We start from the raw sequence: 27,578 nt of genomic DNA on the forward strand, positions 1-27,578 counted from the left end.
TTATATTTGGAAAGCAGAGAATGAACAATTGGGTCCAGAGTGCTGTGTGAGCACAAATTTGTGTTCACCAACATGAAACTGTTCACTCAAAGACTGCCTCCATTTTTTTTTTTTAGTGCCTGGCAATTGCTTAAGCTACAGGTTACATGTATTTGTGGTGAAAATTCTGCTCATATTTGGCAACCTATTAAATTATATGGCACATTAAATATGGCAAAAAAAAGAAAAGCAACATTTAAATTCTATTTCAACTTTCGTACTTGGGTTGAACATTTGAATAAACAGAGAATAGAAACCTAAGTTACTTACTACAGGCAGTGCTTATTTTGCTGCATTATTGGTTGCTACTGTCTGCTGCTAGCATTGAAGATGTATGAATTTTATGATAAATATGTTTTATTGGGTTATTTGTGTTGTAAGAAGATGCTGTATATTTTCGTAAAGCACACAGGTTACAGGCTGCTTTGCTTTATATGCCATCCTTTGATTATATATATTATATATATGCAATAACGGTTAATCACAGGTCGTGTAGAGCTTGATGTTTTATAAGCATTTTATTCGTCATTCAAACATAATCTATTTAATCTCCCAAACATCTGACCAAATGTCATCCCGTCTACAATGTAACAGTGAAGAAACTCAGACAGAGCAGCAGTTTGTTATAAATCAATTAAAAACAACAAAAAAAACATTTAATGCATATTCATAACCCATACCAAAGGTCACACGCTACATCGACTCACCATTATAGTCACCTTAACAGAACAAAACCCCGCAGTACATTAATGCCTTTATTTTACTATAATCACATTTTCAGCTGTGAAAAGAGTCACCAAGGCTAAATATGGTCATCGGAAATTTGTTGTATTTTAGTAATAATATTAAAAAGATCACTGTTTACACCTCCTTCAAGTTTACATAGATGTCCAGTCAGTATGTGATAAGGAGTCATACTGAAAAGGTTAAATTACGACAATGGTTGTGGAGTGATCAGTCAGTGGTATGATCGTAACATTATCTCACTTACTCACGCGCTGCCACACTAGTGTTGAAATCATAAAAGGCACAATGCAGTGCCCCCTAGTGGTAGACTGATAAAAACAACTATATACACACTCATTCTGTTGTGTTCTCCAAGTGCGCAATGGAAAAATAGCTAATAGTGCATACGACACGCGCAACACTTATGTCTCAATCCTAACTCGACCTGAAAAACAAGCTGCACAATTTAATGCATCACTTCCTAGTTTCCGAATTTCCCAGTCCCAGATTTAAATGAACCAAAGGTATCTACAAGAAAGTAACTGTGCTTTATGATTATTTGAATATTTTTTCCCATTTTAGCTGCAGCATCATCCCTACCTCTTCAAACCCCCTGAATTAAAGTGGTGAGAGTAAGTGTATTTCTAATTCTCGATCTTCTCGTACAGATCGAGTGGGTAGTGCTCTTTATACTGCTGTATGTGCCTTAACATGGACTCTTTCTGTTTGGCCAGGCCTGGAGTCATCTCGTTGTAGATGTCGGTGAACAATAACTCCGGGTTCGGTTTGAGACGCCGCTCGGCCTTTTCGAAGGCTTCCATGACGAGCTTGCGCGACTGCTTCCTCCACGCACGCTCCTCGTCCTCACCCCACCAGCTGCGCGCGGTCATGTAGTGGCGCAGACGAGAGATGGGGTGGTCCTGCTTGTCCCAGTAGTTCACCTCGTCCACTGAACGGTAAGCCGAGCTGTCGTCGCTCGTGCTATGGTGGCCAATCCTAAGCGCGGAGAAAGGCAGAGGTTAGCAGGGCACTACAGAGAGCACTGAACATGGCTCCAAATCATCAGTGTGAAAATTGAATACTAAAATCTGAGAAAGTACACAGGATATATTTTGAGTCCTGGGTTGCAGAAGAAAATCAGCTTGAAAACCCCATTCACAGTTTCATTATTATTATTGTAAGGGCCATATTTCATTCTTGTGATTTGTTATGTTCATCTTATTTCAGTTTATTAGTTAAGCATTAAGCATTAAGTATCATACTTATAATTTGTATTGTGACATCATTTCATGGGTTGTTCTGTGATATCATCCCACAGTTATGCAGTTCCATGTCTATCACGCACGTTAGTTGTAGTTGTTGTTAAGACACGGAAGGATACAGAAAGGTGTGGAGCACACAAGCTTTTGACCGTGAGACAGTAAGCTAAAAGGAATACAGTAAAATAAGTTGTTGTAACTGTAATCTATCGAAGCTATAGAACACAGCAAGCGACTTGTCGTGACTACAGTGGATTTATGCAAGAAACTCTAACAACCATTGTTTTTGATGTTGAAAATAAACAAGAGACAAAGAAATCAACGAAACGTCTGATGTCGTCAGTGACACTGTGTAACTAAAGACACGCGTCAGAACTTGTGAATAACATGCACCTACAATTATTATTATTTAGCTTTTTTTTATTTGAGCTTGGTTTCTACCTGTAGGTCATGGCCTCGATGAGGAAAGGTTGGTTCTCGGCAATCGCTCTACGCCGCGCTTCCCTGGTAGCGTTGTACACCGCAAACACATCGTTACCGTCCACACGGATTGACAACATGCCGTAGCCCGGACCTCGAGCAGCTAATACACAAAGAGGAAAGAAAAACAAGAGATGAGAAATTTACACAGGAGAAACGAGATAATAAAAAAAGACCAGAGAGTAGTACACAAGGGGGAAAAAAAATTAACAAAAAGTATGATCAATTAAAAGAAAAATTAAACAATGGAAAAAAGGGAAAAATATGTGAAAAAAAAAAAAGAAGTGAACAAGAACAGACAGAAAAAGCAAAAAAGACAAAGATTTTAGACAGAAGAAAAAAAACAAGCATGTAAATTAGTAATAAAGAAATAAAAAAGAAAGAAATTAAAAAAGGAAGGAAGGAAAGAAAGAACAAATAAAAAAATTAAGAAGTGTACAATTAAAAACAAAGGAATTTAAGATATATTATTAAAAAATAATGAAAAAATGATTTACACAAGGACAGAAAAAGAAAAAGTACAATGTAGGAAATAAATGAAAGAAAGAAAAGCAAAAGAACAACCACAAGTATGTACAAATATGTGTGCAGCTGGAGCTTACCAATGCCGTCGCCGCGGTACTGCTCGTGAGTGGGGGTGGAGATAGCATAGCCGTTATTGCGGCAGAAGAATATGATTGGACACTCCAGAGTGGCGGAAAAGTTGAAGCCGGCATGGGCGTCTCCTTCACTCGCGGCTCCCTCACCAAAGTAACAGATCACCACACGGTTACTGTTCTCCCGCTTTATAGCATATGCTGCTCCCGCCGCTAGAAGATGTGTACACACACACACAAAGATTTAGTATAAAAAAAATAAAAAATAAAAAGTATTAGTTATGTAGCTGTATTTTCTCAACCCTGAACATTAACACAGAATGTGACTGAAACGCAACAGTTGCATGATAACAATAAGGGACGCGACCTGACTGAAGGGGAAAGGAAAATAATATAAAAAAATATATAATAATAATTAAATAAAAATACGCTCAGGGTGCGCCTACTTTCCCACTACATCACGTCTAAAATCAATGCTGATATTCTGAGCTAAAAACAAACAGGAAGATGAGCAGGTCAGACATGATATTGATATCATATATTACTTAATGTACTTTCTTATTGCTCTTATTTTCTAAGGGAAACACGCACACACATTTTAGCTCAAAATATCAGCACACATGCACGACGCAACTAATACATTAGAAGCTTCATCCTGACATTGTGAACATCCATAGACATGGTCATGGACTAGTCATGATGAGCTCAGGAAAAGAAAGAAAGAAACAAGAAAAGACATAATTAACCGATACACAGTATAAACAAGGAAAATCATAAAAAGAGAATAAATTTTAAAAGGTGAAAGAGACAAAAAAAAAAAGTACACAAAGGAAAGACAGAAAAAAAGAGATATAGAAAGAAAGACAGACAAATAGAAAGAAATCAAAAGTAAGAAAAGCAATAAAAAGAAAGAAAGCAAAAGAAAGAGGCCACAAGTAAAGATGGAAAAAAAAAAAAGAGTACACAAAAAAAAGGCAGCTAGAAAGAAAGTGAGAGACAAAAAGACAGAGAGAGAGAGAGAGAGAGAGAGAGAGAGAGAGAGAGAGAAAGAAAACACAAGAAAAGACGAATGACCAGAAGTAAGAACAAATAATTTTTTTACTTTTTTTTAAGTTAAAAACAGGGAACGTCTCGGAACAGAAAAGATATTAGGACAAAAATAAAAGCAAAACCAACAGAGCACATCCTGAATCAGAAAAAGTCTCAGTAGTGATGGATTCTGAGGTGCATACAGATGTTCTGATGTCAGTGAAATCTGGCGGGAGTGAGAGTGTGACATCATTACTAGATTAGAATCATCACTGTGTCTGACTCACGTACAAACACAACCTGTACGTTATAAGGAATTAATATGAGAACATCAGAATGAGCCTGTCTCCGCCCCCACAACTGCAGCAATCGTCCTACATCTCATAGAGTGCGTGGGAAATCTCTCTCTCTCTCTCACCCTGAGGAAGCTGCGTGGCCAGAGGAGACGAGATGGTCACGAAGTTGAGGTCTCTGGTACCGTAGTGCACCGGCATCTGCCTGCCCTTCCCCAAGTCATCCGCATTACCGTAGCACTGCGCCATAAACAGGTCCAGAGGGAAACCGCGGTACATCAGCACTCCTAGAGCATGAGGAAACACACAGCACCGCGATCTAATTCAACTATAACGAAGAATAAACTAACCAATCATAATGCAGCAGGCGAATTTCTTAACCTCACACTAGCTTGCTAACATAAGTGTACGTTTTTCTAAATACAATCCGAGTTACTGATCGGAAGGGCGGCGGTTCAAGCCAGGTTGCTGTCTTCTTGATCAAGGCCCTTAACCCTGTCTGCTCCAGGGGCTCGCTATAATGACCCTGAGATCTGACCCCTGCCTGCTAACAAATAAAAGCTGGGATGTTCGAACAATAATGAATTTATTTTCAGTGACATATATGTGACGAATAAAGGCAAAATTTCTTAATTATACATTAAACAGAGTTTAGACTGAAAATAGGGAATAAAAAAATATATACTGAGCAAAACAAAAAGATAAAAAAAAAAAAAAAAAATTGCATAAACAATGAAAAAAAAAATATATATAAATAATAATAATAATCATCTACCCGGTTTCTAACCAATCCGAGATAAGCCCAAATTCTTTTAACCAATCGCAGAAGGCGGGATTTCTACCAGATTACCAATAATTTTTTCTTTTAATTATTATTTTTTTCATTTAATTTCTAACGAAATAAACCAAAACACTGTACTTGTCTAACAAAGATCCCGATATACTCTTGGCAGCCATCTTGGCAAAACATTTTTGTTGCTGTTTGCTAACACCATAATTAGATTTTTTTTTTTTTATTATTACTTTTATTTTGATAAATAATCAATTATATTTTATTCATTATAAAAAAACTCAAAGGTTGTCTAAAGGATTTAGAGCACGCCTTTTCACCATCCTGTTGTCAATTGATCTTTTTAAACAGGTTTTAAGTAAATATGAAGAAGAAAAAAAAAAGGCAACTTTTACTGAACGTTTTGTGATTACCATCAGACTCGCTCAACTCTCACCTGCCTCTCGATACTGTCCAAACACCAGGTCGGTGGAGTCGAGAGCTGCAGCACTTCCAATGTGAGTGCCCTCTTCACCGTAGTTGGTCATGTAGAAAGAGATACGACCCTGAAATCCACAATCAAACAAACCGGTCAGTGGCAAATCGTGGCCTAGGTTTCAGTTCAGAGCATCGGCAAAGAAAGAAATAACCCAGCTGGAACTCTTACCTGCCTCTGAGACTCGTACAGGATGCGATCCATCGTGTTGAGGAGCGTCATCTTCTGGTAGAAGTTCAACACTGTATCTTTGGAGAGCTATGAAAGAAGAATTTGGCGCACGTTATTGAACATTTCATTTATCTGAGGAATATTTAGAGTGATGATGCAAATCAGTGTGCTACATAACCACCACTGGTACAACACATACACATCAGACGGGAGATAACGACCAACAAAGCGTCCTGAAATCACGAGATAGGAGACGAGGCAGGGAGGCCTGACCGCTGATGTTGGGAAGCTTCACTGGCTGTTATCTCCTTTACCAGTGTGGGTATTTTTTTCCCCTCAGTCATAATCAAATGACTGCAAAATTATTAGCTAACTTTCTACTCCCACACGATTGTTGCCATGGTTACATCTCGGCACACATGTTGCTTTTCAATATAATGTTTTCCTACTCTGTGTTTTTTATTTATTCATTTTGCAGCACTACAGCAAACCACAATATTACATTTAATCAGGAGTATTTGGATCTGTGATCAAATTATCAACCAAAATGGGAGGCTGTGTTGAAAATATAAATAAATTAATTAATTAATAAATAGAGGTGCATTTCTGCAATAAAATCTTTTCTCTTATATTTTTTATTTTTGCTAAATTGTGAGTGCTCAGAAGCAGCAGAGGAAACATTCAAGTGTGATCATGTCAGTGGGAAAAAAGGAGGATGTGCATTAAATAAATAATGAAAATAATCCCTAAAAATATGTACAAGGTATAAAAAAAAAAAATCTCTTTTATTGTCAGATTGCGAAACCCTGAATGACGTCTTGTGTTTTTTGGTGTTTATCGATGGTTGCCATCCACCATGTTGCTTTACTGCCACCTTCTGGTCTTGATCTCGCTCATCTTCTCATCCCATCACCCTTTAGAAACCCATCAAACACTTTCTTCCTTTTCCTCAGTTTTATAAAATACTTCTTACAATCGTAGTCAACCTTTCCAAATTCCCATTGTTTCTGTGTCTCACTATGCTCCATTACTACAGTATTAGACCCTGCACTAATATTGTTCTACTAGATGTGGCCACAGTTTCGTACGTATGAAATTTAATTGCACACTTATAAGCATGGATTAAAAATGCACAGTGCCACCTATTGAATTTTAAGATGAACTAATGATTTTTTCTTTTTACTGTCGTTTTTTTAAGAATTATATAAGGCCAGTTTCCATGCGTAAGGCCTGGGTGCGATACCCAGCCAGGGCCCAAACCCCCTCAACTGTATCCAGTGCATCAGGTAGGGCATCTGGCGGAAAACCTGGGCCAAGCTTATATGCGAATCAGATGGTCTGCTGTGGCGACCCCTTTCAGACAATATATGGGCCCTTCCCAGTTAATTTAAATTTCTTTCCTTGGACGGTTTGTGATGAAACCTCCAACTATGAGAGACAAAATAAGATCCAGAAAATTACATTGTAGGATTTTTAAAGAATTTATTTGCTAATTATGGTGAAAAATAAGTATTTGGCCAATAACAGAATTTCATCTCAATACTTTGTTATATACCCTTTGTTGGCAATGACAGAGGTCAAACTATTTCTGTAAGTCTTCACAAGGTTTTCACACTGGTGCTGGTATTTTGGCCCATTCCTCCATGCAGATCTTTTCTAGAGCAGTGATGTTATGGAGCTGTCGCTTGGCAACACGGACTTTCAACTTCCTCCAAAGATTTTCTATGGGGTTGAGATCTGGAGACTGGCTAGGACACTCCGGGACCTTGAAATGCTTTTTAGTAAGCCATTCCTTCGTTGCCCGGGCAGTGTGTTTGGGATCATTGTCATGCTGAAAGACCCAGCCACGTTTCATCTTCAATGCCCTTGCTGATAGAAGGAGGTTTTCACTCAAAATCTCACGATACATGGCCTTATTTATTCTTTCCTTTACACGGATCAGTAGTCCTGGTCCCTTTGCAAAAAAACAGCCCCAAAGCATGATGTTTCCACCCCCATGCTTCACAGTAGGTATGGTGTTCTTTGGATGCAACTCAGCATCCTTTCTCCTTCAAACACGACAAGTTGAGTTTTTTACCAAAAAGTTCTATTTTGCTTTCATCTGACCATATGACATTCTCCCAATCCTCTTTTGGATCATCCAAATGCTCTCTAGCAAACTGGGCCTGGACTTGTACTGGCTTAAGCTGGGGGACACGTCTGGCACTGCAGGATTTGAGTCCCTGGCGGGGCAGTGTGTTACTGATGGTAGCCTTTGTTACTTTGGTCCCAGCTCTCTGCAGGTCATTCACTAGGTCCCCTCCATGTGGTTCTGGGATATTTGCTCACAGTTCTTGGGATTTTTTTGACCCCACAGGGTGAGATCTTGTGTGGAGCCCCAGATCGAGGGAGATTATCAGTGGTCTTGTGTGTCTTCCATTTTATAATAATTGCTTCCACAGTTGATTTCTTCACACCAAGCTGCTTGCGTATTGCAGATTCAGTCTTCCCAGCCTGGTGCAGGTCTACAATTTTGTTTTTGGTGTCCTTTGACAGCTCTTTAGTCTTGGCCATAGTGGAGTTTGGAGTGGGACTGTTTGAGGTTGTGGACAGGTGTCTTTTATACTGATAACGAGTTCAAACAGATGTTTGCAATGTGAAACATTAATACAGGTAACGAGTCGAGGACAAAGGAGCCTCTTAAAGAAGTAGAGGCTTAAAGAAGTTACAGGTCTGTGAGAGACAGAAAGTCTTGCCTGTTTTTAGGTGACCAAATACTCATTTTACAAAGGAATTTACCAATTAATTTATTAAAGTCCTACAATGTGATTTTCTGGATTTTTTTTCTTGTTTTGTCTCTCATAGTTGAGGTATACCTATGATGAAAACTACAGGCCTCTCTCATCTTTTTAAGTGGGAGAACTTGCACAATTTATGGCTGACTAAATACTTTTTTGCCCCACTGTATGTATAGATACAATACACTATTACAGTCACACACCACGGCACTACTGCTATACGCAGCAATACTCTTATATACTTACAATTTTTTTTAAACTGCACTTTAAAATTCGATACAATTCCCACCTGTAGATTTTTAACCAATCATAGATGAGATTAAAACCAACCAATCACAGGGATTTCTTAATCCTTATCCCAGCTTAATAACAAAAGCTGGTTAACAGTTTTCCAATCATTCTTATTATTTTAACATTATCTATACAGTAAATCACCTAATAATATGTGGTTTCGACTGACATGAGATTTAATAATAACAATCATCAGGCTAAATTGGGCTAAAAACACAATAATTCAAGTCTCGCCTTTATGCTCCATGTTTCTAACCAATCATTGACTAGACCACATTCTTTTAACCAATTATACAGCGAAAGGCAGTTTTGTACAGTTTTGCAATCATTTTTCTGTAAGCAAAATAATCTCAACATCAATACAGACTTCATACACTAAAGCGTGTGTGATGTTTTACGTGAACGTTGGTGAAAGTTTCATCCCTCTACCTGTGGATCTTCAGACGGGTTGATGATCTGGCCCTGTCTATCCATGACTCGATACACAGGGATTCCTGAGATCACGTTGGGCTGGATGAACTCCAGGTGATCGACGAACTCGGCTGAGGCTCCTGGGAACTGAGGCTTCTCCATGGATGAATCAAACGTCTGCTGTCTCCGAGCGACCTGTCACATGACAACAGGAAGATGAAGAATCAAAGAAAAAAAGAAAGAAAAAAAAAAAAAAAAAAAAAAAAACTGTCCATGAGCTATAGAAAAAATTCCCAAATCAAGAATGAACACAGACCTAAAAATACAAGAGGAAGATTAAAAGATTATATTTAAAGGTCCCATATTTTACTATTTTTTTAACAAGTTAACACAGGTCTCACATGTCCCCTAAAGTATGTGTGTGTTGTTGCTCTAGCTAAAATACTTGCTTGGATATGCTTTTATAAACTAAACTTCCTATGTTTCACTCCTTCTCCAAATGTGTTGTTTATGTGTCTATGTAAATGACCTACTGCTGCGTTCCGCCCCTAGCTTCTATTTTCTTATATGATGTCACATTTGTAGGACAATCTGAGTGGCTTGTTTAAAGCAAAAACTTTGAAACATTATATATAGATGCTGCAAAAAAGGCATCAAACTATGAAGTCACTTAATATAATGTCACACAGAAAGTCATTAACCACTTTTCAGCATAACTTTGAGGCATCGTCACGGCTGACCCGTTTGAGATATGAATAATCTCTCTGCAATTTTGCATCCTCAATGTCTTAAGATCACATCGGTCCGGTTTGGTGGTGTAAATTGCGCATAAATTCCCTAGGAGGAGTATATCAAATCACAAAGGTGCATTTTGCAAACGACCAAAAATAACTGACTTACTGTTGAGTTGAACCCATGACATGCAATGCGGAAGTTGTTTAGTTCAATAAGCTCTAAATGTGTACCGGGTTTTATACCAGGTGCATAAGTACAAGTGTGTTTGAGCTATGCAGCAAAATCTTGTGTGAGGGCCTTGTGCCACGACCAGGGTCCAGACTCTCGGGAATCCTAATGGCAGCAGATTCCAACCTGGCTGCCTATTTTCATGAGTTTATGAGCATGCTTGGGCCCAAAATATCATATTCACAAGCAAACAGCATGTAAGCAGACAGCAATTTTTAGATTTAGCTTTTTTTCCCCTTTTTTTAAAGACATTAGGTCAATTTGTGCTGAAAGATACAGGTCCTCCAGATACATAACCTCCACCAATATTATACAGTTTAGGCTATAACATATTCCTAGCGAGGTGTCCATTTATTATTTATAATATAATTGGACCCAATGGATCACTATAAAAAGCTCTTACAGGAAACGTAACTCTACTAAAGTAAGGCAGATATGTAGATTAAGGACGGTCTACTGAACACAGAAAAGTGCTGAGTGTTTTAAAAGGCTGTTTCCTTAAACAAAAAAAAATGTCTTTTACAGTCAACAGGAGTAAACAAAATAACCCATTTCAGAAAGTGCCAGATACCACAGTTAAGTTCCTTAACTTACAGCTAAACACATTAAGTATTAATGATTAATCGATTATTGATAATTATTGATAGGACACTTTTTCCCAGTTTAAGTCTAACCTGAACAAAGCATTGAAAATACATTGTGGAATACAGCGCATTACCTGAACTGTGCCCTCTTGTGGTTTACAAGTTAAGAGACGTGAGCTACAGAGAAATATTATGCAAAACCAACCTTATTGATTATTATTTTTTAATCTGTTAACTACTTAACTGCTATGAATATATGAATTATTAACATCTCTAATGAAGTCAAGACACCAGGGTTATAATATATATATAAATGCAGTTATTTCTACAGTAACAACTCGCACTGTGCTACATGTAACATAAGTCTAATAATGTATTAATTTATTATATTTTTGTTATTGAACAGAAATGTATAATAATTTATGCGGCAAAGTTCTCTGTACAAGATTCAATGCTTTGTAAAAGTCAGTAGATTTCAAGACTTCATTCTGACAGTACAATAACAAAATCTATCTATCTACATTTAAATAGGCAGGCAGGTGAGGGTGAAATTATTAGGCCGCATTAAGCAAAGAAAACAACTAAGGAGATTTTAAATTACTGTGACTGGGCTAAGAACTTTCTACACATTATGAAAACCTAGAGAGATCGTGCTGAACCGTCATTTTAATGAAAGATATGTGGTCAGAAAAAAAAAATCATGAACGGAGATCACTGAAACACTTGGTATTGCATGGTAAAAAACTAAATCAACAGTGAAAAACCATTTTCATATACACACAATTTGATAAAAAAATAAATAAATAAATAAATCACAGGACAGGGAATAAACAGCTGTGTGGTCATAAGAAAACCACCTGTTATTGAGCTAACAAGAAAATAAAAGGCTTCGCATAAAGACTAGATTTTGGAAAAATAGATCTGATGAGTTCGGATTGACCCTACTCCAGAGTGATGAGTGAATCAGAGTAAGAAGTGACGCACATAATTTAATGCATCCATCATGCATAGTGCCCCCTGCACAAGCCTCTGGACGCAGTGTTATGACCTGGGGTTGCTTCAGCTGGTCAGGCTCTGGTGAAGGACCTCAGCCACCCCAACAATGGACTTCACTCTGTTGCGGTCTGGGAAGCGATTCCGCTCTCTGAGGGCCAACACAAAGAGACTGAGGAGGAGCTTCTTCCCGCAGGCGATAAGGTCTCTCAACCACACCACTATGCAGAACTAACACAATCTTTTCTCAATCAATCAATTAATCAATCAATCTTTTTACATCAATGGACACTATGGACAATTCCACGCACATCTACCTTCACATCTACACTACATGTTTACGTTTACATTTTGGACCATTGCACAAAGACACTTTTTTTTCTCTATGCATATTTGCACACCATCTTTCTTCCAAAAATATCAAAATTTCTCAATTTTTTAAATGTTCTTGTACAGTACATCTTTATTTGTACAGTATATTTCTATTTTATGTACAGCATATTTCTATTTTTAGTTCTATTTTTCCTAGTTCAATTTATTTTTTCTATTTAATTTTTTCTATTGTATTTGTTTTATTCATATGTATTTCTTATTTTAAGCTTTAATTCTCTTTTTAAGGTCACTGGCGGTCATATAAGCATTTCACTACATTTCGTACTGTGTATGACTGTGTATGTGACAAATAAAATTTGAATTTTTTTTTATTTTTGTCCAAATGTATCTTTTATAAGCGCCGTGTCACTCAACGTTAATAAAAACGTCTCTCCTCCGCATTCGTTTCTCTGCCTGAACGTCATATCCTCGCTACCCCTAACCAATTAGGACACCCTTGGAGCATACCTACAGTTTGGTGGAAATGGGAATGATTTCCTATTTTAGGTATCTTAGGTATTATAGGCTCTTATTCCTACTCCTGAGAGTAGGATCAAAATGGCATCATTCTGAGAAAAGTAGGAAATGCTATTATACTAGTAATACTACGCTCAGTTAATACAGACCTAGTCTGTAATCTGGGTCAGGGCACTGGTGGCTCAGTGGTAGACGCTTCCCCTGCCATGCAGAAGGCCCGGGTTCGATTCCCAGCCAGTGCCCAAACCCCAGCCACTGTGTGTAATGGCGTCAGGTTGTGCCAAGTTGCAGTGCGGACTGGGTATGTTGGGAGCAGCCAAAAGACCAACAACAACTGTAGTCTGGGTCACCCAGAGTGTGAAAAAGTAAAGAATCATTTTCACACATGCCAATCACACTGTGTGTTGTAATCAAAGCTAAAGGTCTGACTAAATGTCTTAAAAACGACCTTGTGATATCGCAGTAAGACAATTTCGTGTTTGCACTTAAAACAACCCAGAAAGATCTTTGAGACGACGACTAAAACAAGCTTACTGTTCACGCCTCCTGAAATCAACCAATCAGCAACTGCGCCGGGGAATGTAAACCGCGCATGCGCAGTAACCACCGGCAAGCGTCATGGAGACGCGTAGCGCTTCAGGATAAATTATATAACGCTTTTCTTCGTCATCTTGTATCAATAATATTCATCAGTTATAAACATCTAGCCCGGACTTTACTGTTAAAAAAAATCTTCAAGCCTCACACGCACTACTGTACACTGCTCTTAGGTAGGGAATGAGTCCTTGTAAATAATGCACACCAAGGAGAGTCAGCAAACTCCGCACCTGTCAGAGCTTATATAATACATACGAGGTTTACTTACATCGAGGCGGAAAGCTCTCTGCTGCAGGACGCTGGAGGTTTTCAGGGCTGAGTGTTGACGGATTGCACGGACACCGAGTCCCCACAGCCCCTGCACGCGTCTCACAGCCGCCATCTTTCCTGCTGACTGGAGGATCGGTTACGTATGACGTATGCGAAGGTCACGTGATCAATGACAAACCTTTTTTTTTTTTTTTTTTAAAGAGGAACTCTGAGAGAACTCAAAAAAATATATATATATATACAATTTAACTGGATATGATCAGGAATAACACTCACAAGCACAAGAGAAATATAAAAGGAATATGATCTAATATAATTTATAATATATAAAAGTGCTAATTACTACGCCACCATGCTGTACTATATAATTTTAATACATTAAAATAACAAATGGGCATGTAAAAAATTGTCTCATAATAATAAAATATACAGGAATCTTAAATGTACATCTTTTAAATAAAAAGTCACTGACAGGGTTTATACTTGTACTATTTTGAAGTAGATTTCTTTTATTTTGGGGAAATGAGACATGATAAATAAAAGGTAAAAGGATTTTCTTTCCTTAAAGGACTTTAATATTATTTCTTACAATACAAGATTTAAAGGCTTCAAAATGTTTTTGCTTAAAAACCTAATCAGTTTGCTTGTTATTGCTGTTTTTTAATCTAATAAATGAACATTGCCAATTATGGAGTGCAGAGAAGGTTCTCTCTAAGAAAACTGCATAACATTGTAACAACTGAAGAAGAAAAATAGGAACTGCTTTGTAAACCTTTTCAAAAAATTTTTATTTTTGATGTACTAATCCTGTATTTTCTGATACAATTTATGTAGGATGGTATTTGACCAGTGGAACCCCATGCTAAGACTTTATACAGAGATTTCCTGTTTATAGAAATAACCCTGAAAATTGTAGGTAAATAACCAGTGACAAATAAGTACAGCAGAACCTCTGCATATGGATCTATTTAGTTCTGGAGCTGAGTTCATAACGTGAAAGTTTGCATTGCGATACAAATTTTTCATTCCCATAATGGAAAAGCAGATAATCCATATTATCAATTATAATTATATTTTTGCATATAAAAACAATTCAACCATTTAAAAAAGTAATATATATATATATATATATATATATACACATTAACCTGCACTTAACCATAATTCATGATTCTTCTTGGCATCAGCTGCTTTTTAAGCAATGATTTCTTTCTTCCTGTAATTTCCACTGACAGCAGCTCCCTGATTTATCTAGAAATAAATCAACAGCTTTAACACACCATTCATGTAATTCGATATATATTTTTATGACCACTGAGGCTTTTGGTTGTTCCACAGAATCTGAACATAAGATATTTATATAGTATATTAAGCTATTATGATCTGATATTATTATTATTATTATTATTATTATTATTACAAGGCTTTAAAACAAGTGAGACTAATGTTTATTTGAATTTCTATCAGAATGTATCAGAGGCAGGATTATTAGAATAGCAATCCCTGCACATGAAAACTAATTCTGTTTTTCATCAGACCTGGCTACTGACACCTTGCCTTTTCTACACCACTGGTTCTACATCCACAACCAGTGACAGGAAACCAGCACTTTCTCGGGTTCAAAGTACCTGCATACGGATGTTTAAATTGTGATTTATAGTTCCTGTTGCAATTAGAGAACAACATATTATAGCTCTGTCTGTTTATACTTATGTTCAGGTCTAAGTGTTTAAGAATGTATTTACATATGCATAGTCATTTTTACAAAAGAAAAAAAATCCTTGTTGATGTTTAGTATAGTGGGATCTTACTCTATAGTTTCTTATAGTTTGACTTTAACGTCAAATTTAGCTACAGGGAATTGCTCAAGCACAAACTCACACCTGAACAGGTTTGTATCTCACACACAGGTGAGCTGGTAAAATAAATGTTTGCCCATATTGCCTTGCACCTCCAGGGCCCGGGTTTAATTTTTGTCCGGGTTTAATTTTTGTCCAGGTTTAATTCAGAGGATCATCCTAAAACTAAAGTATTTATTAAAAGATTAATTCCTAAAAGATGGCATCAGAAAGCTGTGTTAATGAAACTAATTTCAGTGTTCCATCAATCTGGGGACATTGTGGTAGGAAGCTTTGTAAAAAAAATATTTAAAAAATATCCTGTCTTGCATATGTATAAATTAATACCTGGTGGTTCTATTTAGTTTCAGTGATCAGTCTGGTATGGGTGGAGAGATGAATGTGTTGTGTCTGTTTGCTGGACTGCTCACAGCCATCACCGGTAATGTTTATTTCATTTTCATTTCTATCCTTTTGTTTTTCTTATTTTTTTTAGTGTCAAGAAACAGTCATTTGGAATGCTATTTTCGAAGACTCTTTTTGAAAAAGATTACTACGTGTATGCAGAATTCAGGCCTCTGACAAGTCAAAGCTGTAGTGTAAGTATCTTTACATCTATGTTTAAAGATGAGCACATTATGTACTTAGATTGTTTTTAATAATATGTGAATAATGACTTGTTTTATGTAATCGATTTACTAATAATTTGCTGATAGACCTGTATACCTTACTTTCCATTTTAGTTTTAAAGTAGTTAATGAGTAATTAATAATATATAGTTGTTAAATAGTATGCTGTCAGATTAATAAGTACAAATGGCTCTGTTGGGATAAGTGGTTAAAACTTACCCTTAAAAAAATGGCCATATGCTAACTGATTTATTTAACTGATTCTGTGCATTTAAAGATTTAGGACAGTGAGAGGACGTACAGTCTGTGCAGACCTAACAAAACCCTGGGTGATGCCATGGACTTAGTGAATGCAAGAAAGAGGACTGATTCAATTTATTGTGTATTGCATCTGAGTGCTTAGTGATTGCAATGTGGTTGATACAGGAGAAGATGAACCACTTAACATAATCAGAATTTCTGTTATGTGTTTTATGTGATCATCCCAGTAAGTATGTTATGATAAGTCAGTGTGTTTGCTTAGAAGTAGATTAATCTGTATTCAGAAATTGTATTTATTCTGACTTAATAAATGTCTAAATGTCTTAGGGATTTTTTTTTTTTGCTTTCACACAATAAAAATGTTCAGTTGTCAAAAAACAGCTTTGTGTTCTCTCTCTCTCTCTCCTCACTCTCTCATTGTGTGTGTGTGTGTGCCTGTGTTTATGTGTGTATAATAATAATAATAATAATAATAATAAATGCAGTTGCAAACAACGAGGAGTGGGATATGGCAAGAATATGTGCCATATTCACCCAGGCACATTACACAACCTGTGTGCCTTTTGAGCATGTTTATTTTTATCAATAATAATAACAACAACAATAATAATAATAATAATAATCATCATCATCATCATCATTATCATCAACATAATAATAATGATAATAATGTTTTATTTCAACAGTGGATGTAAAAATAATTCAGTTTAGTTTTTTGTATTATACAAAGTGCATATTATTATTATTATTATTATTATTATTATTAATGATAATAATAATTATAATATTATTCAATTACAACACAAAAACGTAATTATAATAATTAAAACATTGTATATTATATTTATTTATAGATATTTATTTATTTATTATTTTATTATTTTACCCAAATAATTTTTTATAATGTTGTGAAATGATGTTATTTAGTTTTATTTGATATTTTAATTTGTTAAATACAAATCTACATTAAGTAGTAACGCCTAATTAAATTATTTAACGTTGACTTTTTCATTTATTTGTTTATTTATTTAGTTTTTCTTAAGGTAGTTTTTATGATTTACTCGGATTTTAAAGGCTGCGTCAGTGTCGTCATCACTGAGCGCCTATAACGATGACGAGTAAAAGACGCGACAAACACTCGCTCTCACGCAGCACGCTAGCATGGAGCTGGAGTTCAGCAGTCCGGTTCTGAGGGAGTTCGGCAGCGAGCAGAGTTTATTATCCAAACCTGACGGCTCAGCCACGTTTATGCAAGGTGTGTTTGTTTATCCTTATATAGTATAACACGCAGTCACCGTCTAACCCGAATCAATAACAAGTCCCTTCTAACAGCACAGTTTAAGACAAGTCTAGTCAAGTGAAGTGGGCTTTTGTTGACATTTCAACCAAATACAGTTCAGATCACAAAACAACCAAAATTAACAGAAATAGCTATGACTAGAGCTATTTAAAAAAAAAAAGGATGGCATAAAGTGCAAATGTGCAAACAGTAAAAACATATTTTAGTAGCAGCAAAGGAAAAGTTCTTGTACAAATAGCAGTAAATATTGTGCAGGTAAAGCTTTCATTACTACAGAATGATTAACCTGTTATAACCTTGTTATAAAAAAAAAAACTTGCACTCTGTTTCTTGTGGACTGTGTGTTGACAGGAGACACCAGTGTGTTGGCAGGAGTGTACGGACCAGCTGAGGTTAAAGTCAACAAGGAGATCTATGACCGAGCGACTCTGGAGGTTCTGATCCAGCCCAAAGCCGGCATGCCCAGTATGTGCCAATTATGAGCGATGTTAAGAATTAAATACCTTTTTATGGTGCACTTTACCAGCTCTAAATTAATCTACTGCACGTTTTATCCAGCATCATTAATTGAGCCAAATATGTGTTAAATAAGAATGTCTAAAGAGGAATCAGATGTACAACAAAGGTAAAAATTAGTGCCAATGTGCTTATGGATCTATACTGGAATTGTATAATCTATAAATCATCCCACAAAACATAACAATTTATGAATAAAGGTAATATTCATTTTTGTATCTAGAAGTCTATCAGAATCGACCGGTGCACTAAAGGAGGAAATCATTGCTTCGTGTAACCCCTGCAGTTCTGTTACTTTAAGAAATGCGTACATACAAGTGTCATGAACCCAAACTGTCAGTTTGCTATAATATATGCTTTTAAATTAATTTTGGTTATAGATCCAGACCTCTGGCCCACTCTGTACACCAATAAATATAATATATAAAGGTATGTGTGAAGGGAACTGAAGCAGAGTACAGTGGAACCTTGGATTACATAATTCGTCCAGGAAGCGTGCTCGTGTTCTAAAACTCTCGTAATCCAAATTTAATTTTCCCATAAGAAATAATGGAAACTCAAATTATTCGTTCCACATCCCCAAAAAATAAATACATAAAAATAATTAACATAAAATATAAAGTAAAAATAAAACAAATTAACCTGCACTTTACCTTAAAAATAAATCCCAACAGAATCCCAAGTATTTCGTCCTGTGTGTGTGTGTGTGTGTGTGTGTGTGTGTGTGTGTGTGTGTGTGTGTGTGAGAGAGAGAGAGCGAGTGTGAACCGGCATGGTGTTAAATTATTTGCGCGCACAGGCTGAAGGAGAAAATGGATTTTTAACCTTCTAATGACACTTTCTTTTGCTCTACACGCGCGCACACGTGTGTTATAAGAAACGGTACACGTGTGCTGTAAACACAAAATAAAATATATTTTACACACGTGGTCACAGTGTTGTAAAAAACAGTACACGCGTGCACGGATGTTGATTATACCAGTAAAAGAGACGAAAGACCCAGCAGGGGAGACGATTACCTGCAATCCGAGGTTTCACTGTATATTTAAATTTATGTTCTATAAAAATGCACTTGCTTACACTCAATAATATTTTGATTATTATGAAGACAAGAGCAGGAGTTTTTGTCAGTGGTGCTTTGATCTGTGCCTTTTGTGTGTGTGTGTGTGTGTGTGTGTGTGTGTGTGTGTGTGTGTGTGTGTGTGTGTTATTGGGATCTAACCAATTTTAAGTGTTCTATTTAGAGCTGTGTAGTATGTATGTATGTATTTATTAAAAGTCCAAAACTATAATCACAGAAATAATAATGAAGAGAGAAATAAAGCTCTGGCCGTGGCAGCCCGGGTTTACCACGGCTGCACACATTCTGGATAGATCTTAAAAACGCAGACATTCTGATATTTATAAAGCAATGCCTGCCCTAGTCTGCCTTAAAAACACTTTTTAACACTTTTTAAAGAGACTTGGTAATATTCCTATGAAATGTTGATGTAGTTGTTTACTCTGGTATTTCGAATCATTACAGTAGTATTGGTTTATGTGATTGGCCAATTGAAAGACAACCGATCTGTAAAAATTAAGTGGCAGATAGATCGGAGCATCTTTAGCCTTTTTTCCCTTTCAAGCATTTTGAAGGTGATATTCCCCCTTGTACATAATTTGGTCGCGCTTCACACATCAGCCACATGACAGGCTTGCTTAGAGCAAAGTACTATTTTATGTAAAGCCATGTGCAGTAAATGTGATTGCAACTTTTCGCCTCAGGGTGGCAGTGATATAAAAGCTACAGTAAAAGGTTTCATGAAATGTTCTCCTCAGGTGTCCGGGAGCGCACGAGGGAGCAGTGTGTGCGGGAGACGTGTGAGGCTGCTCTGCTCTCCACTCTTCATCCCCGCTCTTCCCTGACGCTCGTGCTGCAAGTGGTGCACGATGATGGCTCGGTATCCTTCCTCGTTGCTTTATAAACTAATGATGTGTTTGTGTGGTTAATCTGTTCTTAAAGAACATGTATCTGAGGCTAAAATGTGTACAGGATACCTGAAAATACCAACCAGGTCTTTGTATGGCCCTTAGTTTATTGCTTGTAGACTTGCTCTTTTTTCCCTCCTTTTTTTTCCTTTAAGTCTTTCACTTCTATTAAAGTCCATGTTTGATGCTACTTAGGTAATCTATATTATGCAGGGTGTTCATATGTCTGTGATATGTATGTATATACTATATATATATATATATATATATATATATATATATATATATATATTAGTGTGTGTGTCAGTCCTTATCTGGCGCTCAGTTGTTAGCGTGCTGTTTGAACGCTGCATGCATGGCGCTGATGGACGCCGGGCTGCCCATGAGCCAACTATTCTGCGGAGTCACCTGTGCCATTGATGCCGAGAGCCGAATTATCACTGACCCCACGGCTCAGCAGGAAAAGGTGCGAGAGTTTTTTTTACAGTTACATCCTGCGCTCACAGAAGTTCACAGAACCCCCCTAAGATCAGTTTAATCCTCATTGTCTTAATGTCACTTAAAAGTAAATCAATGCTAAGATTTTCTTTTTTTTTTTATAAATAATTTCAGGAAAGCCGAGCACTAATGACTTTTGCAATCGACAGTAAAGAACACAATGTCATGATGTCATCAACAAAAGGTTCTTTCTCAGTGAAAGAGGTAAGTGAGTATGAAGATTGGAGATTGGAGATCAGTGTTGCACATTTTTTAAATCTAAGAATGCTGGTACGAGTTATTCAAAGATTTTTCCAAAGATCAGGCTTGTTTTTTAGCCAAGAAGAATAATGAAAAAAAAAATGAGCCAATTGATATTTGAATTGGTTCCATTACTGCTTTAAAGTTTCCCATATTGTGAGACTCCATGCAATGTATTAGAAATGTACCAATATTTCAGCCATTTTTTTTTTTTTTTAAACAAAGGGAAAAAAAAAAACAATTCCCCAATCTCCCCTATAAAAATCTGAGGCTGGTAAAAGTCCTCAGAAGCAAGCAGAACAAAGGTACCAGAAGATTTTCTCCAGCACACTCAGTAAAACCTAACAGCTGTTTTACTTAAAGTACCGTGCAAATGTCTCGGTCACATACAAACAACAATTCCAAAAAAAAAAAGGTGCATTTGAAAACATTTCTACTTCTATAAACTTTTGACTGGTACTGTATCTGATAAAATGGTCTGATAAAATGGTAACTTTTTATTCGGTGTTCCTAGTTTCACTGAATGATTTTTTTTTTCTTCGAATTAATTTATTTACTTTAATCTTCTCTTCCACACAGATGCAGCAGTGTATAGCGGTCAGCCAGAAGGCGTCTGAACGAATCTTCCAGTTTTATAGGGATTCCGTGAAGCGACGATATTCCAAAATATTATGAGACCGTTTTATCCCTTGTATTTTTTCCTTTTCTATATTAAATGTTTTTCTTTGATCTACGATTCATGTTTGCTGTTTAGAGTTACAGTAAGACAGCTCTAATAAGTTTAACTTTGATCAACTTCGGAGTTGCATCAACTCCAAACTCTTTTTTTTTTTTTTTTTTTTCTGTAGCAGCACTCTCACAGGCGTTATTCTTTACATAGCCTGTTTATCTAGTCCTTACCAGACTAAAGAAACACAATGAGTTTTGCATGTGGTTTGTTCGGGTGTTCTTAATTTACTTAATTATAGCTCCTCAATATGGAAATAATTCAGGTGGTCTGAAACACCCTTGCGAAAAAAAAAAAAAAAAAAAAAAAAAAAATATATATATATATATATATATATATATATATATATATATATATATAATTTATTTTTATTTTTTATTTTTTTTAAATGGAACTTAATCAGGTCAGGTTTTGCATAATGTTTGTTTATTTATTTACTGCTTAATATATAAAATTAGAGAGTACTTCACCTTCATTCTTTAACCTGAAGGAGGAAGATGACATGGTACCACTGTCCTCCTTAGAACTCCAGAATAAAGATGGTACTTCATGCAAAGCATTTTGGGGGGTTGATTAGTACCAAGGCTTTCAAAATGACCTACCTGACATTTAAAGACTTGTAATTACTAACCTATACCTATACTCGCAGCTACACATGTATTTAATGTTTTGAGACAGGGTTCGTTGAAACGTCTCTTAGCCTTTGGAGACCTCTTACCAAATCCACAACAAAGTACCTTGACCTGTTTACCCGAGCTTCAAATGTCAGTACGTAGCCGTTTGCAATCTCCATGAACGCAGCGGTGTCTGTGTTATGTCTCGTCTCCAGTCTGAGGTTGGTCTGGTAGCTTTAGATGTAGCACGCCGCTTCATACTGTGATCTGTCCCACTTCCTCAGCGCTTGCCAGGAACACGGCTCAGAACATATCTCCTAGGACAGGTTTGCTCGACTACTGCTTTATGACCTGAAACTCTCACAATAGTTGACATTTTGCCCTTTGAGTCAGCAAAGGATGTGTGTACAGTGTTGACAGAGAAGATACTGTATGACCTTATAGAGTATGTATTTGCAATTTTTTTCATATCTCGTAGTGCTTCAATGACATTTCAAGAGGAGGTAATACAGAGGAAAGCAAGAATTTCATATTTAGTTTTATTATATAAGTTTATATTTATAATATAGATAAATATTTTATCATATTAACATTTCACCACTGAAAAATTCTTATTGAGTACCTAATGACAGAAGAAGCTAAGAGGGCCTTGAAACTGTTTGTTTTTTTTTCCACTGAAGAAATTTCAGTTTTTTTCTTCGGTTAAGTTTTTTCATAAACTCGAATAATTGAATTTGTGCCCATTTAAAGAATTTGTGTTGAAAGGCTTAAGAACTTGTATTCATTCAACTTCCATACCGCTTATCCTGTCATGGGGGGGTCGGAGTCTATTCCAGGAGAGCTGCACACTCTCTCTCACTCTCTCACACACACATACATGCACACTATGGGCAATTTGGAAATGGCAGTTAATCTGCATTTCTATGTGGCAGGGGTGAAGACTAGCGTACCCTTAAGGAAACCCACCAAGCACAGGGAGAACATGCAAGCTCCACCTTCGACCCTAGAGGTGCGAGGCCACAATGCTGCCTAATAAGTTATAATCCATATATAAAGATTTTTTGTTTCCCTGGCACAAAAGCGGTGATAAATAACAACCTGCTGGCGATCGGCTAAGAAATATGTTACATTTAGGCATTTGGCTGACGCTCTTATCCAGAGTGACTTACATTTTTATCTCATTATACATCTGAGCAGTTGAGGGTTTAGGGCCTTGCTCAAGGGCCCAACAGTGGCAATTTGGTGGTTGTGGGGTTTGAACCTGGGATCTTCCGAACCGTAATCCAATGCCGTAATCCAAAAAGATCAAGTCAAAAATTTTCAGGTTATAACAATACAAAATGTAAAGTGGTTCAAAAGGGATGAATACTTAGTGCGTTTGACCTCTATTGGACAAGGACGAGACACTTTTTGTCTACATAATTTTTAGAAAGACAATAAGATTAACTGTTTAGAATTGAACCAAAAAAAACAATCGGATGATTTGTGTACTCCTACACTCTAGACACCTCTTATCCGTGCCCGTCTACATAAAGCCCTGCCTTCCAGAAACAGTGGAGTTCACTGGTGGTAATGTTCGAGCTAGTGAATGCATTTCAAAATGCCAAAGAAAAGACTGAAGTGACTGTATACAGATTTTTTTTTGCTCTAATGTGACACAGCTCTGATTTATTTACAGCTGTCTGAACGCATGAATCTAATGTTTTTTGGATCAGAACCAATTTCGTAAATGGTCCTAGATTGGATGTATAGCTGATATGTGATCACGTGAGTTGAATGAGAATGGTCAGATCGGAATTTAATACAACCCCTGTGCACACGTGGTGTGTTCGCTGACGTCATCGCTCAGCCCTGCAGAGTGGGGATTTTATAACAAGCTGTTTTAGCAGCTAATGCCAGTACTAGGTGAGCCGTCTGGCTTTCTTCCTCCTTTGACTTCAAAAATACAGCTGATTAACTGCTTGGCATCCTCCAAAGCAAAATCCCAAGTACTGTAGGTCCAAGTCCCCGACTTATGAACGAGTTTTGTTCGGGGGGCATGTTTGGAACAGTCGGATCTGTTTGTAAGTCAAAGTGAATCCTAATATAACTTTGATGTAAAGATGTCAGGGGAGGGCTTTGCTTGAATGAACTCGTAAAGTATTATTCACCATTCGGACAGTTTTACAGGACAGGAATCTACTATTATTGTGCTAACGGACTGATTCATTGAAACCCTTGACTTGTTTCTTTTGCAATACACCAGACTTTGGACATTTTATACATTTTATACAAAATTGTAATTATTTCTATCTGTTGCACTGCAGTGTCTGTTCTTTTCACAATACATATGACCTACTTCCGCAATTTGTTTGTAATGCGAGGCCTGTTCGTATCTGCGAGAAATTCTTAACTTGGAGTTGAATGTTTGTAAGTCGGGGACTTGCTGTATATTTTTTTCTAAAATCAAATCCGCTGTTCTAAATTAATGACTGCTTGCACAAATATTACGTTTTAACCCAGATAGCGCAAGCAAAGACGTATTGATAAGACGTTACAGAGGACAGACGCTTTCACCTTGGAGTTAGATAAAAGTTACTTGAACGGTCATGACATGCAAATCCAATCTTACCAAAAACAAACCTGAATTGCAATGTGAACACAGCCTCAGGCATCTGGATGAGTGATCCAAGAACATCCAAGAAGAGAAAATATTTTTTGACAAACATTTTGTTCAAACAGGCCTTCTCCAGTTTTGCCACAGATTACCCCTGCATCAGGTTAAGACTATAAATATGCAAAATACTAATTTGTTAAATACCAATTCGTCCAACTACGGTGGTGCAGTATGTACTGTAGCATCGCTGCCTCATATCTCCGGGGTCCGTTGATTCATTCCTGTATTGCTTGTACAGAGTTCTGCATGTTCTCCTAGTGTCTCATTGGTGTCCTCTGGGTTCCTCTAAAAACAGGTATGTAGGTGGGTGGATTGGCTATGATAACGTGTGCTAATGCCATAACTGATTCCGTGTGCATATTCCTATCTTAAAATGATTAAAAGTGAATGTTTAAACAGGGTTAGAATAGTATGACTCAGATGCAATGCCTCCCTATATAAGTATAATATACAGTGTATATATACAGTAAGGTCAATAGGTAATTGATAACCTTGTGATTTTGCAAGTTGTTTCTTAGAAATCATGGAGGGGTCTACATTCTTCAGCATAGGTGCATTTCCACTGTGAGAGACAGAATCTAAAAAGAAAAATCCAGAAATCACATTGTATGATTTTTGAACAATTTATTTGTGAATTACTGTTTCAAATAAGTATTTGATCACTTGGTTATCAGCCAGATTTCTGATCCTCAAAGACTTGTTATTTTGCTTTTAAATAGTCCATATGCTTCTTACGGAGCCACTCCTTGGTTTTCCTGGATTTCTTCTTTGGGTCATGTTGGAAGACCCAGCCACGACCCATCTTTAATGCTCTGACCGAGGGAAGGAGGTTTTTGCCCAATATGTCACTATACATGGCCCCATTCATCCTCTCCTTAATACAGTGCAGTCGTCCTGTCCCCTGTGCAGAAAAACACCCCCAGAACATAATGCTTCCAGCCCTATGCTTCACTGTAGGTATGGTATTATTGGGTTGATACTCATCATACTCAACATGGCGAATAGAGTTAAGACCAAAAAGTTTGGTCTCATCTGCCCACAGGACTTTCTTCCATGACTCCTCTGGATCATCCAGATGGACCCTGGCAAACTTGTCCAAGACGGGTCTGGACATGGGCTGACTTAAGCAGGGGAACCTTTCCGTGCGCTGCAAGATTTTAAACCATGACGTCTTAGTGTATTACTGATAGTAGCCTTGGAAACTATGGTCCCAGCTCTCTTCATGGCATTGACCAGCCCCTCCTGTGTAGTTCTGGACTGATTCTTCACCATTCTTAGCATCATTGATTTCCCATGTGTCTACTTAGACTTTGGCTGATTGTGGGGTGCACAGGTGTCTTTATGACAGCTAACGACCTCAAACAGGTGCTACTAATTTAGAATCATGAGCAGAGTGTAGCTGGACTATTTAAAAGCAAAATAACTGGTCTTTGAGGGTTAGAAATCTGGCTGATAAGCAAGTGATTAAATACTTATTTGACACAGTAATTCACAAATAAATTGTTAAAACATCATACAATGTGATTTCCGGATTTTGTCTTTTTAGATAAAATCTTTTTCTCACAGTGGAAATGCACCTATGCTGAAAATTATAGACCCCCCATAATTTCTAAGTAAGAGAACATCACAGGGTGATCAAATACTTATTGACCTCACTGTGTGTGTGTGTGTGCGTGTGTGTGTGTGTATATATATATATATATATATATATATATATATATATATATATATATATGTGTGTAAATATGTGTATATATATATATATACATATACATATATATATATATATATATATATATATATATATATAGAATGTGTCTTTCTTGAAAGAGAATTCCACCTCCACAGTTATGCTGTAAATAATAAGCCCTGGCTTGATGGTAATTATATAACCAAACACATGAGGATGAATCATTGTTTTCTGTGAGCTGTAGAGAATTGTAGAACACAAAAACACGACAAGCAAACAACAGGACATTGTCACAATGTTGTGCGGCTCGCAAAACTCTAACGAACAGCATGCTTGAACTCGGCGCTCCTTTTATTAGCGGCGTCACTCAAACCACTCCTGTTAGCCGCAATTTATTCAAGCAGGGCCATTTTCTGGAAGCTGACAAGAGCTTACCGAGGCGAGAGCAGACACCCACGCGTGACAAGGCTTTTTTTTTTTTTATTTAAAGAAGGACAGTTTATTTATATATTTATTTATTTATTTTATAAAATGGTCTCAGTGCACAATCCCCATGCAGATACAGTATATGTAGTTGTCATAAGGATGGAACGACGAACCTGTTGTATAGTCCCGGAAACACAAAACTTTTACACGATTCTGTAATCTCACCACATGCCGTGTGTGTAATCAGACGGATAGAGCTTAGCATCCATCCATCCATCCAAGTTAGAGGATAAATACACTGTAATGCTGTAGAGGTCAGATAACAAACAAAAACACAAAAGGTAAAATGAGGACAAAGTTCAGGTCTGTATTTGAACTTCAATTCTAAGGACTGACGAAGAACCACTGAGTTGTTGATACTCGAGCGTCCTTGACCTTCAACTACTCAGTAAGTCACTATAGTGACTGAGTCCAGAAAAAAAATCCTGTACAAGTGCTGTTATTATTAGACAGGACTGTGGAGTGGTATCTCTTAGTGGCATAGTGAAAGTGGGTCACGTTTCTGGGGCGGTCCTGGAAAACCCATCAGATGTCACTGAAATGGCAGAAATGACCGAATAGG

At 37.0% G+C, this 27,578-nt stretch overlaps 2 protein-coding genes across 2 annotated transcripts; one reads left to right on the forward strand and one right to left on the reverse strand.

The window, feature by feature from the left end:
• Nucleotides 1-947: 947 nt before the first annotated feature.
• On the reverse strand, nucleotides 948-13,741 carry bckdha (branched chain keto acid dehydrogenase E1 subunit alpha). Its single transcript, XM_053499771.1, has 8 exons — nucleotides 13,592-13,741; nucleotides 9,356-9,532; nucleotides 5,859-5,945; nucleotides 5,649-5,757; nucleotides 4,548-4,709; nucleotides 3,107-3,313; nucleotides 2,466-2,607; nucleotides 948-1,761 (listed from the first exon to the last, which is right to left on the reverse strand). The coding sequence occupies exons 1-8, from the start codon at nucleotides 13,703-13,705 to the stop codon at nucleotides 1,410-1,412; spliced, it is 1,350 nt and encodes a 449-aa protein (XP_053355746.1). The 5' UTR covers nucleotides 13,706-13,741; the 3' UTR covers nucleotides 948-1,409.
• A 3,704-nt stretch (nucleotides 13,742-17,445) lies between these two features.
• exosc5 (exosome component 5) lies at nucleotides 17,446-21,572 on the forward strand. The gene is made up of 6 exons (XM_053500778.1): nucleotides 17,446-17,576; nucleotides 17,973-18,086; nucleotides 19,956-20,077; nucleotides 20,431-20,571; nucleotides 20,718-20,807; nucleotides 21,423-21,572. The coding sequence occupies exons 1-6, from the start codon at nucleotides 17,483-17,485 to the stop codon at nucleotides 21,516-21,518; spliced, it is 657 nt and encodes a 218-aa protein (XP_053356753.1). The 5' UTR covers nucleotides 17,446-17,482; the 3' UTR covers nucleotides 21,519-21,572.
• Nucleotides 21,573-27,578: the final 6,006 nt, after the last annotated feature.

The sequence above is a fragment of the Clarias gariepinus genome, chromosome 7 (genome assembly GCF_024256425.1).
Source record: "Clarias gariepinus isolate MV-2021 ecotype Netherlands chromosome 7, CGAR_prim_01v2, whole genome shotgun sequence".
Classification (NCBI taxonomy): Eukaryota; Metazoa; Chordata; class Actinopteri; order Siluriformes; family Clariidae; genus Clarias; species Clarias gariepinus.